The sequence below is a fragment of the Heptranchias perlo genome, chromosome 1, assembly GCF_035084215.1.
Source record: "Heptranchias perlo isolate sHepPer1 chromosome 1, sHepPer1.hap1, whole genome shotgun sequence".
NCBI classification, from domain to species: Eukaryota; Metazoa; Chordata; class Chondrichthyes; order Hexanchiformes; family Hexanchidae; genus Heptranchias; species Heptranchias perlo.
The window spans coordinates 180,300,089-180,312,217 of record NC_090325.1 but is presented as its reverse complement, the minus strand read 5'-3'; the positions used below and the strand labels follow the sequence as shown (position 1 = coordinate 180,312,217).

Genomic DNA, 12,129 nt, shown 5'->3' with positions numbered 1-12,129 from the left:
TAATTCCTTTAACTATTACCTACTGATTCTTACAGATGAGCCATTTTTTTAATCCATTACCAGATTTTACCCTGAACTCCCACCCCTATGAACTTAGATAGACTTTTGTGTGGATCTTTTGTCAAAAGCTTTTTTGGAAGTCTCGATACCACCATCCAGTAGGACTTTCCACAGTCCACTTGGAAAGTCATTTCTTCAAAAAGGTCAAGGGAATTGTTTAGGCAGGATCTTCTTAATCCATAATGACTGCTGTTTGCCAAGTTGTTATTGTATAAATTTAATCAAATTTACTCCCAATAATTCCATTATTGTACATGGAATTGAAGTAAGACTAATTGGTCTGTAGTTCCCTTTTTGGAAATGAGCTCCACGATAGTCAGTTTCCAGTGTATCAATTCCCTCATGATCACGGTTAATGTATGTTGTTTTCTCCCTTGCATCCCACTGTTATGGGGTAAATACCCATCACCTATTACGATTTGTTTGTTATCGGACTTTCTTCTCATTAATATCAAAGTAATTAATTCTACTTTGAATTATTGCTACTTAGTTGCTCATTGTCTTCTCTTGTGAATACTTGGGGGAAGTAATCATTCAGGATATTAACTATCTTGAGCTTATTCTCTGTTTAAGCCTATTTGCATCTTTTAAAGTTCTCACTTCCATGACTGTCTCTCTTTACCCTTTTTAACATGATTCTGCAAGTTACTATATTCATCCCAATGAGCCTCTTCATCTTTCTCCCTGCATAATCTGTAAAGGGCATTCTTGCCCTTTATTTCACTTCAGACTTTTTTGCTCATACGTTTAGGATCATGCATGTTTGTCGATCCTAGAAATATATTTATCCTGCTTACGTCAGAGTACAGTATTACGTGTGTTCCACTTGTCCTTCATTGAAATGTTGTTTAACAAATCCTGCCAGTCAATTTGCTTCAGATTTTCCCTCATTTGTTTGAAGTGTAAAAATTTATACCAAGACTCCTGGCTCCTAGTCCTCAGTTTTTCTGAATTCCAGATCACAGCGAACTTAGTCATTTTTTGATCGCCACTCTCAAGGGTGTCACAGCTTCCGTTTCCTGTATGTTTTCTGAGTTACCTTTACCAGGCCAATATGCACTGCCTCTTGTGGGTTCTCAGACCTACTGGGCCATGAAAGTCTGGCATTATGTTTTACTAACTCAGATTCCAAAATCTGTGGGTATTTCCAACTTGTATTGGCTGATTCAAAGTTGCTTTTTTACATGTACCCTTTTATTCCTCCATTGAACAAACTATCTTCCTTTTTCTTCTGACCTTGTGGTCTGTAGCCTACCCCCTTGTGTTAGCATTGCCTTTTTCACATTAAAGATGTCTAACCAGAGTAGTCCATGTTGTAACTTTCCAGCTCACATAGAATCAATGTAATTAATCTCCCAGGTGTCCCTGACATGTAGGTCTACACCACTTCCTCTCCTGACTGTTTAGCTTTCTGTAACCCTGTATGTTGTATTTGTTACCATTCCTTGGAGTCAGCCATGTTTCTGATTTTTATAATACGTCATAGTTCCCCACTTCCACAACAGACTCCAGTTCTGATATCTTATTCCTAATACTGATAGCATTCATGTATCTACATTTTACTGTCGATTTGTTTCTTGGTGCCCAATATCTCTGTATTCCTGATGTCTAATTAATGCATGTCTGAGTTTCTGTGTCCATGTCTGCCTGTTGACTACCTCCCACTCTCACCTGAGAACCAAAACTAAATAGTCAAGTGGCTGGGTACAAGCTTCCTATCTGCATGGTCTCTGAGGGAGTGGTAAATGATGCAGCAAATCTAAAGTGCATGGATATGGGGAAGGAATATAATTAAACCTGTGTTGGAGAAATACATTCAATTAATAATGCACAAAATTTGAGAAAATTCTTCATTTTCCAATGCAGGAACCAAACTGAGTTTTAAAATTTATCGTATTTTTGTTGATCAGTGGCTTTTTATTTGCAGACCAGTTACATGAGACTCAAGTCCCCCATTAATTAGATGAAGTCTAAATTTTCTTTATGCATGACACCTATGACAGGACCTGCTGAAGGTTTTGGGAACAGTGGTGTCTGTTGAAGAGCGCTCACTCACAGGAATCTGGAACATTAACACACTCAAACGCTGGAAGTGGAGAACAGCACAGCAACATAATATGGGTGAGTTACTTCAGTTTACTTTTTTTTTAAATGAATTTTTGTGATTATCGAAGTAAGGAACACTATATTCCTGTGATTGGAACATTTCTTTCACTTTTGACGCCCATTACCCACATTAAAGCACTCCCAGTTCGGTTATGGTTGCTTGTATACTGGTGCTTGTTTGGGTCATATTCCGGGAGGCCAGTATCCATGAGCCAGCTCCCTGTATTTACACTACTTTTTAATTCTAAATACAATCAAATTCTTGTAAGGAATCTTACAACACCAGGTTATAGTCCAACAGTTTTATTTGAAAATCACAAGCTTTCGGAGGCTTTCTCCTTCGTCCGGTGAGTGTGTGATTCCTTGAAGGTTACCGCATATATAGTCAGAGAACAATGCCTGGTGATTACAGATAATCTTTCCAACTGTCCGTTGTCAAGGCAATCAGACAGAGAGTCAGTACATACAGGACTACTGAATATACAAACAGTCCGAACCCAGAGAGAGAGAAAGAGAGAGAGAGAGAGACATCCAAAAGGAAGAGAAAGAGAGAGAATGACCAGTTGTATTAAAAACAGATAACTCTTTTTTCGCTGATGGGGTTACGTGTAGCGTGACACAAAACCCAAGATCCCGGTTGAGGCCATCCACATGGGTGCGGAACTTGGCTATCAATTTCTGCTCGACGATTTTGCGTTGTCGTGTGTCTCGAACGCCGCCTTGGAGTATGCTTACTCGAAGATCGGAGGCTGAATGTCCTCGACTGCTGAAGTGTTCCCCGACTGGGAGGGAACCCTCCTGTCTGGCGATTGTTGCACTGTGTCCGTTCATCCGTTGTCGCAGTGTCTGCATGGTCTCGCCAATGTACCATGCTCCGGGGCATCCTTTCCTGCAACGTATGAGGTAGACAACGTTGGCCGAGTCACAGGAGTATGAACCATGTACCTGGTGGGTACGATAACATCAACAAGTTCCATCCCACCATCAAACTCACCATGGACTACTCCTCAGAATCGGTTTCTTTCTTGGACACACGGATCTCCATCAAAGACGGGCACCTCAGCACCTCACTCTTACGCAAGCCCACGGACGACCTCACGATGCTCCACTTTTCCAGCTTCCACCCTAACCACGTCAAAGAGGCCATCCCCTATGGACAGGCCCTGCGAATACACAGGATCTGCTCAGACGAGGAGAAACGCGATGGACACCTACAGACGCTGAAAGACGCCCTCGTAAGAACGGGATATGGCACTCGACTCGTCAATCGACAGTTCCGAAGGGCCACAGCGAAAAATCGCATAGACCTCCTCAGAAGACAAACACGGGACGCAACCAACAGAGTACCCTTCGTCGTCCAGTACTTCCCCGGAGCGGAGAAACTACGCCATGTTCTCCGCAGCCTTCAACATGTCATCGATGACTAACACATCGCTAAGGCCATCCCCACACCTCCAGGACCCGCCTTTAAACAGCCACCCAACCTCAAACAGACCATCGTTCACAGCAAATTACCCAGCTTTCAGGAGAACAGCGTCCACGACACCACACAACCCTGCCACGGCAACCTCTGCAAGACATGCCAGATCATTAACACAGATATCACCATCACACGAGAGGACACCACCCACCAGGTACATGGTTCATACTCCTGTGACTCGGCCAACGTTGTCTACCACATACATTGCAGGAAAGGATGCCCCGGAGCATGGTACATCGGCGAGACCATGCAGACACTGCGACAACGGATGAACGGACACCGCGCAACAATCGCCAGACAGGAGGGTTCCCTCCCAGTCGGGGAACACTTCAGCAGTCAAGGACATTCAGCCACCGATCTTCGAGTAAGCGTTCTCCAAGGCGGCGTTCGAGACACACGACAACGCAAAATCGTCGAGCAGAAATTGATAGCCAAGTTTCGCACCCATGAGGACGGCCTCAACCGAGATCTTGGGTTCATGTCACGCTACACGTAACCCCACCAGCGAAAAAAGAGTTATCTGTTTTTAATACAACTGGTCATTCTTTCTCTTTCTCTTCCTTTCAGATGTTTCTCTCTCTCTCTCTCTCTGTCTTTGGGTTCGGACTGTTTGTATATTCAGTAGTCCTGTATGTACTGTCTCTCTGTCTGATTGCCTTGACAACGGACAGTTGGAAAGATTATCTGTAATCACCAGGCATTGTTCTCTGACTATATATGCGGTAACCTTCAAGGAATCACACACTCACCTGACGAAGGAGAAAGCCTCCGAAAGCTTGTGATTTTCAAATAAAACTGTTGGACCATAACCTGATGTTGAAAGATTCCTTACATTTGTCTACCCCAGTCCATCACCGGCATCTCCACATCAAATCTAATTCTTGTCATTGCCTTTTCTGTTTTTTAAAGTCATCAGCTACTCTCAACAGCAATTTTCACACCTGGCATAGATGTTCTAGGAAGTGGTTTTGTTTCATATCAATGAGCAGACTGCAACTTCCACACTTAATTTAGAGATTGTGAAACTTTTTTTAAAAATCAACGATACAACTGTGAGGCTTTCCTGTCTGTCCTGTCACACTTCAGCCATCACGTGTCTATGTGCATGGGTAGCCTTATTCTCCAACTCAACATGATCCATATGTCTTTTTTTTAATCTGACATGTGTCTGTTGTCTCTGTGCTACAAAAAGCATGGTACATCCATGTTTGTGCTCCTAGCTTTCTGTTGTATTTCTCTCCCCTTTTTTCGGTTTACTTTCTGTCTGCTATACTGCTTTTCTCCAGTTCTCTGCTTTATGTTTTTATCCATCTTGTGTCTGTTTTTCTCTGTCTGTTTTTCTTCTCTTCTCTTTCTGTTTCTTATACGCAGTGACAGGCAGTGGGATATGGCCAGTGCTCCAGGCTGGCATCAGGGAGTGGAGGGGATCTTGACCAGGGAAGCAAGGAGCAACGGGAGGGCCAAAAAGCTAAGGTCAGGTGGGTGGCATTATGGAGTGTAATGCCTTTTACTTGGAGGTCTCAGGGGTAAGCATATATAGTAAATTTGTTAGGTTTAACATTTTTTAAAAATTCATTCTCGGGATGTGGGTGTCATTGGCAAGGCTGGCATTTATTGCCCATCCCTCAAACTGAGTGGCTTGCTAGACCATTTCAGAGGACAGTTGAGTGTCAACCACATAGGTGTGAGACTGGAGTCACATGTAGGCCAGACCGGGTAAGGATACCAGGTTTACTTCCTTAAGGACATTAGTGAACCAGTTGGGTTTTTAGGAAACCAACGGTACCATGGTCACTTATACTGATACCAGCTTTTTATTTCCAGATTTTTAAAACTAAATTCAAATTCTAATGGTGGGATTTGAAATTGGGCTTAGATTATTAGTCCAGGATTACTAGTCTAGTAACATAACCACTACACTACCGTTCCTTCATGCTGGAAAGGCAAGATATGACAGGAAATTGTTATAGAAGATCCATGCTGTACACAAAACAAATAGCGGATTTCTTTTGGCACTGCTCACAGTGAGTCAGAAGAATGTGATGGGGAAAGTGTGACAAGGCAAGTGTTGCATGAAGTAAGTGTACACTTACAGCAAATGCGCACTGCCGACAAGACTCTTAATATGTTAGTAGCACATCTCCCATGGCATTGTCCATGGTGAAATTGAAGTTTTATAAGAGGTTATTATGCTCAACTAGTGTCATCAGGGATACTGATCTATTAGTGTTGCTAACAGTTCTGGAATCTAGGTGCCCACCTGGATGCCTTTTCTCAGTAGTAGTGGTCAGGCTTTGATCATACCACACGATCCAACATACCTGACCTGTTTGCAGTGCCCAATTGGAATTTCAGGCCTCTCATGCCCTTCCCCCACCCCCCCTCCCCAATTTTATGTCCTTGGTGGTAGTAATGGTCAGGTCTTGAGCCAACCACCTCAGGCCTCACATCCCAACCTCTCAATCCCAATTTCCAAACCTCCAGCTTCCACCATCATGGGCTTCAAGTCTTGCTCATCTGGCATCTGCCCATCTGTTGCCATCATCATTTACCCTCTGGTCGTTCCTCTTGCTGATGAAATTCCTCCTGTGCCTGCCATCACCATCGTAGCCTTGGCCATCAGGCCTTGAATCGCCCGATGCACCCCTGCTCTCTTCACCTGCTTGTACATAAACCCTTTTAAATGCTTTTTTTTTTAAAAAAAAGCTAAAAGCCTCTTTCACAGCTCAGTGGAAAAGGTGGATGAATCATATCAAGCAAAATATTTTTTGAAAATATTTTTAGCCACTGTCTTGGATCTCCTGCAAACTGAGAACCTACTATTGAAAACAAGGTTTGTAATGCCATGTCAATGATTACAATTTACAAGAAAATGCTTGAATTTATCTCTACAATATAATTTTTTCTGTTAGAAATGTTTTTAATAATGCTTTCGATCGGGCGTCTGTGCCTAATATGAGAAGCTCGAGTCCAAAGTTCATGCAGGTTCCCGAACCATGGCTGTTAGCTGAAGGGATTGAAGATAGCAGCCAACAGTTTTCAGCAAGCAATTGTGCCTCCATTTTCTAGAAGTACTTACGAGTGACAGCAAGACAGGCCATTCACTGTGTGTCCTTGCGATGCATGATCTGTCAGTGTTATTTGTTCATCAGTCAGAAAGATCAGGAGCTTATGGTGGCAATCCATACCATTTCCAGTGTGTACCTCTTCTGTAAAAAGATTCATTGTTGGCCCTGCAGCCAGCTATCACAGATGTGTGCGTACGGTCACATTTTTCTTAATAGGGAAAGTGAGCTTGCCTGTTCAAGCAGACCTTTGGTTTGGGCACAAGAAAAAGTATCTGGGGTGCACCTTCATCATAATTATCTCTTTTTGAGCAATTATTTTCCCGCATAGATTGGTCTTTATTACCCCAAATGGGGATGGTGAGGACAGAACCAAAAGTGAAAATAACATTTTTACATTGATGAAATATGAAAAGGGAATAATCAATGTCCCTGGGCTAGGGACGGAAAAAACAGCCAGGCTTCTTGCCCCTGATTGCAGTGATGCCTGTTGGAAAGTGCGTGTGTGTGGGTGCTGGATGAAGACTGGATTGGGCTCAAATGTGATGCCTTTTGTGAGGCCCACCCAGGGGTGGACTGGCCAAATGGGAAATTGGGAGATTTCCTGAATGCCCCTGTGACTTTTTTTTTATTCGTTCACGGGATGTGGGCGTCGCTGGCAAGGCCGGCATTTATTGCCCATCCCTAATTGCCCTCGAGAAGGTGGTGGTGAGCCGCCGTCTTGAACCGCTGCAGTCCGTGTGGTGACGGTTCTCCCACAGTGCTGTTAGGAAGGGAGTTCCAGGATTTTGACCCAGCGACAATGAAGGAACGGCGATATATTTCCAAGTCGGGATGGTGTGTGACTTGGAGGGGAACGTGCAGGTGGTGTTGTTCCCATGCGCCTGCTGCTCTTGTCCTTCTAGGTGGTAGAGGTCGCGGGTTTGGGAGGTGCTGTCGAAGAAGCCTTGACGAGTTGCTGCAGTGCATCCTGTGGATGGTGCACACTGCAGCCACAGTGCGCCGGTGGTGAAGGGAGTGAATGTTTAGGGTGGTGGATGGGGTGCCAATCAAGCGGGCTGCTTTATCTTGGATGGTGTCGAGCTTCTTGAGTACTGGTTCCGTAATGCTGTATTTCATAACGGTGACCCTTTTTTTCATGAGAAGGACCATCATTATCTATTTCTGGCGGGAATGTGAATCAGAAGCCGTGGGAAAGCCACTCAGGTAAGTTTAAAAAATCATTCTAACTACCTAATATGTCATAAGTAAAGTGCCTAAAGTACCTCAATGAGATACATTTGGTTCTTTAACAAGCCGGCGGGACTTCCAGATTCAGGATGCCCGCGCGCACAGGTGGGTCTGTGGGAAACTCGGAAGTCGGCGGGTTGGAGCGGCTTCCGAACCCGCTCTGCATTTCTGCAATTTTCGCAGCCCCCAACGCACCCGCAATTTAAGTTTAAAATTGAGCCCTTTGTGTCTTCATCACAGCTTACTTTCCAGCTTTGTATCATCAGCAAACTTGGATACATTACAGTCGGTCCCTTCATCCAAGTCATTAATATAGATTGTAAATAGCTGAGGTCCAAGCAGCGATCCTTGCGGTACCCCACCAGTTAGAGCCTGCCAAAGGTTGATATGCCTGTAATGGTTGAGTAGCTGCCAGTGTGCATGACCTGTGAGTTGTGGGTGTGTGGCTTGCAACAGTGGCAATGTGTGAGGGTGAGAGGATGCATCTGATTCGAAGAGTTTGTTGGTATGTGGGTGATGGGAGGTGTAGTGTGTGGATCAGTGAATGTGGTTAGTGGTGCAGTTGATAGGAGACGCCACTTGACAGTTGACCTTACTCACCTTGATCACTCGTGTCAAAGCATTGAACTTCTTTCTGCACTGCATCCATGTTCATGGTGCTTATGTGCCTGGCATTGACTTCGTCCCCTGCTGCCTCTTCAGCATATGTCTGGATGCCCCTCCTTCTGTCTACTTCTTGCACCAAGGCCTCCAGTGCATCAGCAGAGAACTTCGGTGCATGCTTTCTCGCAGGCCTGGTACCAACTCAGATCGTCAGTTTGGTGAGATCTGGCGTGCAGTTTGGAGGATGTGGGATTTAGTAGTGCGCAACCTTTATTCAATGTTTTAACATAACTCAACAGTTTGTAAACATAGGGACGGGACCTGCATCTGTGTTTTACGTGTGCGATGTCTGATCTCCATTCAGACTCCGTGCGGACCCCCATCTTATATTTTGCAAATACGAGGTGCAGGCTGCAGTTACGTGATACTAGTCACTCGCGCAATATCGTGGCCCCCCTGCTGGTGAGCAGCCACTCAACAGTGCAGCTAGGCCTGACTACTCATGGATATTAAGTAAATGACCAGGCAGCACGAATGTTCAGAGTGCATCTCAACGACCGGGCGTGGGTTAATCCCCGCGCCTGGTTTCGGGGGTTATCCAATTTAACCCCCAAAATGTTTTACCTAAAGGTCCTGCTTAAATACAAGTGCTATTGGGGAAAATATTTAATAAAGAAAAAAAGATGCAGATAAGAAAACATTAGACTAAAGTTTTATATACTTCTTGGACTTTGCCCATCTCTTCAGGGTATGGCTTTTCATAGCAATGAAGGATCCTCTGTATTACATGCAGAGGTTTACATGTGAGGCAACACATTTATATTTATCTCTGCAGTTGTCAAGAAAAATACTATTTATTTTGCAGGAACCGATCAGGCGATCTCTTATAAACCTCTTTACACATTCTTTCACTCAAAATATGTACCCCCTCCTCCACCTCGCCCCCACCCTTGTTGCAACAGTGTAACCTCTGCCTCACTGTGAGCAACGCCACAAAGATCTACTAATAGTCAAAAATATTTTTACTAATTTTTTTTTGTGGTGTTATTAAAACTGCTAACAAAAAGCATTGAAGTGTTATGTTTCGATCCCTAATTCCGTCTTCTTTCACAGATCTTAAAAATGACACAAGATGGCTAACTGAAGACTTCACTGTCACCATTCAGCCCAAGGAGATAAGAACATTCTTTGTACATTTTCAACAGTAAGAAAACTATGAAGAAAATGTGAAGTCCGAAAATTTTCACCCAACACGATATTACACTGTTCCTGTGTCAAGTTGCACCTTGTTTTTTGTGTGTAAAACACCAGCAGGCATGTTTGTCATTGTTGGCTGAGAGAAGAAAAACTAGTCTATTGGATAACGTTACTCCTTAAGTAGGAAGAATGTGGAAAATATTTTTTTTTAGTGCCGATGCAAAGCATAGGCAATGTGAATATGCAAACCAACCCTTAAAATAAAGCTCCTATTGTTCATGAATGGGTATTCAAGAAATGCACCAAGATAAAACACTTTGCGGGCCTTATCCAGAAGTTTACCATTTAAAAACTCAATACTGACCGATTTAGTCTTTAGACATATACCTTGAAAATTAATAACGTTTACTTACCTGGAGTTTCTATAATTTTCCTGTTTTGGGAGAGGCTGGAGCACCACGGCCAGCATTGGAACACCAATCTCGCCAAGTGTTCATCAGTTTTCAAAGTCGCCCATCCCATATCATCTGATATTATAAATCATGGTTGCAATAATTTTTGAAGAATCCTCTAGATGGTGATTCATCTTTTATTTGTTTATCAGTGGATGTACTCATTGTTTAAACATCATTTCTCGTATTGTTATGTGGAGTATTTAATCCATTATTACTTATTGGTCACATTTTGTTAAAACATTGGTTCCTGGCCAAGCTCTATACCCCTGTCTCTACTGTCCCTTATTTTCAGTTGGTTTCAGTGCCGGTGTAGGCATCTAGTGCTATTACCAACATTTACTGTATTATTGAGGACATTGGGTGTACATACTCAACTCGTTATTAATGCAATCCTATTTATAACACACATCTCATCTATCTGAGTTTGAATCCTATTTTTAATTGGCACACATCCTCTGGCATCCACGAAAGAAACAGGGCTTTTCAATCTTGGCTATGTCACCTGTGAGATAGAAAACTGGAGTGACATTGATAGAATTGTCCAAAAGCTGGCAGCCTTGCCCTTTCTGTCAGTAGCTGTTACTTTTTGGGATTTTTTTGATCATTTTTCCACAAAAGTGATTTAGTTGCATTTAAATGGTGCATTTTAAATTAAGGTGGGTTTGCACAGGTTTGAACTTCGTTTAACCATATGTTGCAGCTGCTGAAACAAAGAGGAGTCAATATGTTAATGAGCCAGGCGTTGGAGATATGTTGAACATTTACTGAAGGTTATTTGTTATCTTGCTTCACATTTCCTCCAAACATCCACACCTATTAGCAGTGGAATAACCTTATTTGAGTCCAGCATGGAATGTCTGTTGGGAGTCTACTCTTGGTTGGGGAGACGGGGAGACGGGGGCACAGTGGAGGAGGAAGTGGTGATCAGTTTTATTGACTACTAAACCAGGAAATAGTCAGACGGACAACCCTCAACATCATGAGGTCAGAAGCAGCAAAAAGAAAAAAGGAACATATGGGCAGTTCAGTTTGGATTTGGTAAGGGAGACCAGGGGTGGGCAGATTCCCTTGTTTGAGAGAGCTGACTAGGCACAGAGCAGGTTCATTAATAAGTTTGACCAGAAAAAGTTAAGTGAGCTCACTAATAATAGTGTATCATGTTTCATTTTCTTTTTGCTGCAAGGAGTGTTACAGAATCAAGTCATTGTGTAGTGAGAATTATTATAAATGTTTCTATGTTCACTTAACAATTGCAAAATAAACTAGTTGTGGATCTGCATTTGGCCTTATCTCATTAAAGTATGAATCGATCTGCTTTTCAAAAGATTGGCAAAGCATATGTGATGCGTGAGGGCACTTGCAAAAAACATGGAGGTCTAAATTTAACAACATTGTACCCGTTTTCTGGGCCTAAAACGTGCTTGATGATAACCAATTTGGTAGAGCAGAGGCCCGATCTGCATGGGCCATTGGCCCACTGCTAAATTTGTCAGGGCCTTTTTTTTTTAGGTGGCCCTGGCTGCCGCCTGATATGAGGCTCTTGCTCTCATTTCAGACTAATAGAACATAAGAACATAAGAAATCGGAGCAGGAGTAGGCCAATCGGCCCCTCGAGCCTGCTCCGCCATTCAATAAGATCATGGCTGATCTGATCCCAACCTCTAGTCAGAGCTTGCAATGTGCCAGGTCTTGAGCAGCCTGACCTGCAGTCCTTAGGAGGCCAGGGACCTCTGGAGGCCACTCAAAAAAAAAAAGCCCCAAAAATGTTTAGGATTTTGTGGAGTTGGAAGGAGCACATGTGGTCTTCACAAAACAGCTGCGGGCCGCTGCCAGCCAGCCCTCGACCCTCTCTTGATCGTTTCACTTCCCCCCCCCCACCACCCCCCGGACTTATCTCTGGGCCTCGGTGTGTAACAAAATTGGTACGGCCCCG

General features: G+C 43.5%; 1 protein-coding gene across 2 annotated transcripts in view; it reads left to right on the top strand.

Moving 5' to 3' along the window:
* The window catches only part of man2b2 (mannosidase, alpha, class 2B, member 2), a 69,635-nt gene extending 58,160 nt beyond the window's left edge, over positions 1–11,475 (top strand). Inside the window, exons 18-19 of one of the 2 annotated variants that reach the window (XM_067994328.1) lie at positions 2,064–2,181; positions 9,658–11,475. In XM_067994328.1, the coding sequence (XP_067850429.1) occupies positions 2,064–2,181; positions 9,658–9,752 (213 nt within the window). In that variant the 3' untranslated portion in view covers positions 9,753–11,475. Of the gene's footprint in view, positions 1–1,987; positions 2,182–9,657 lie in introns of those variants that run through there. The other variant, XM_067994327.1, reaches the window with a different exon arrangement.
* Positions 11,476–12,129: the final 654 nt, after the last annotated feature.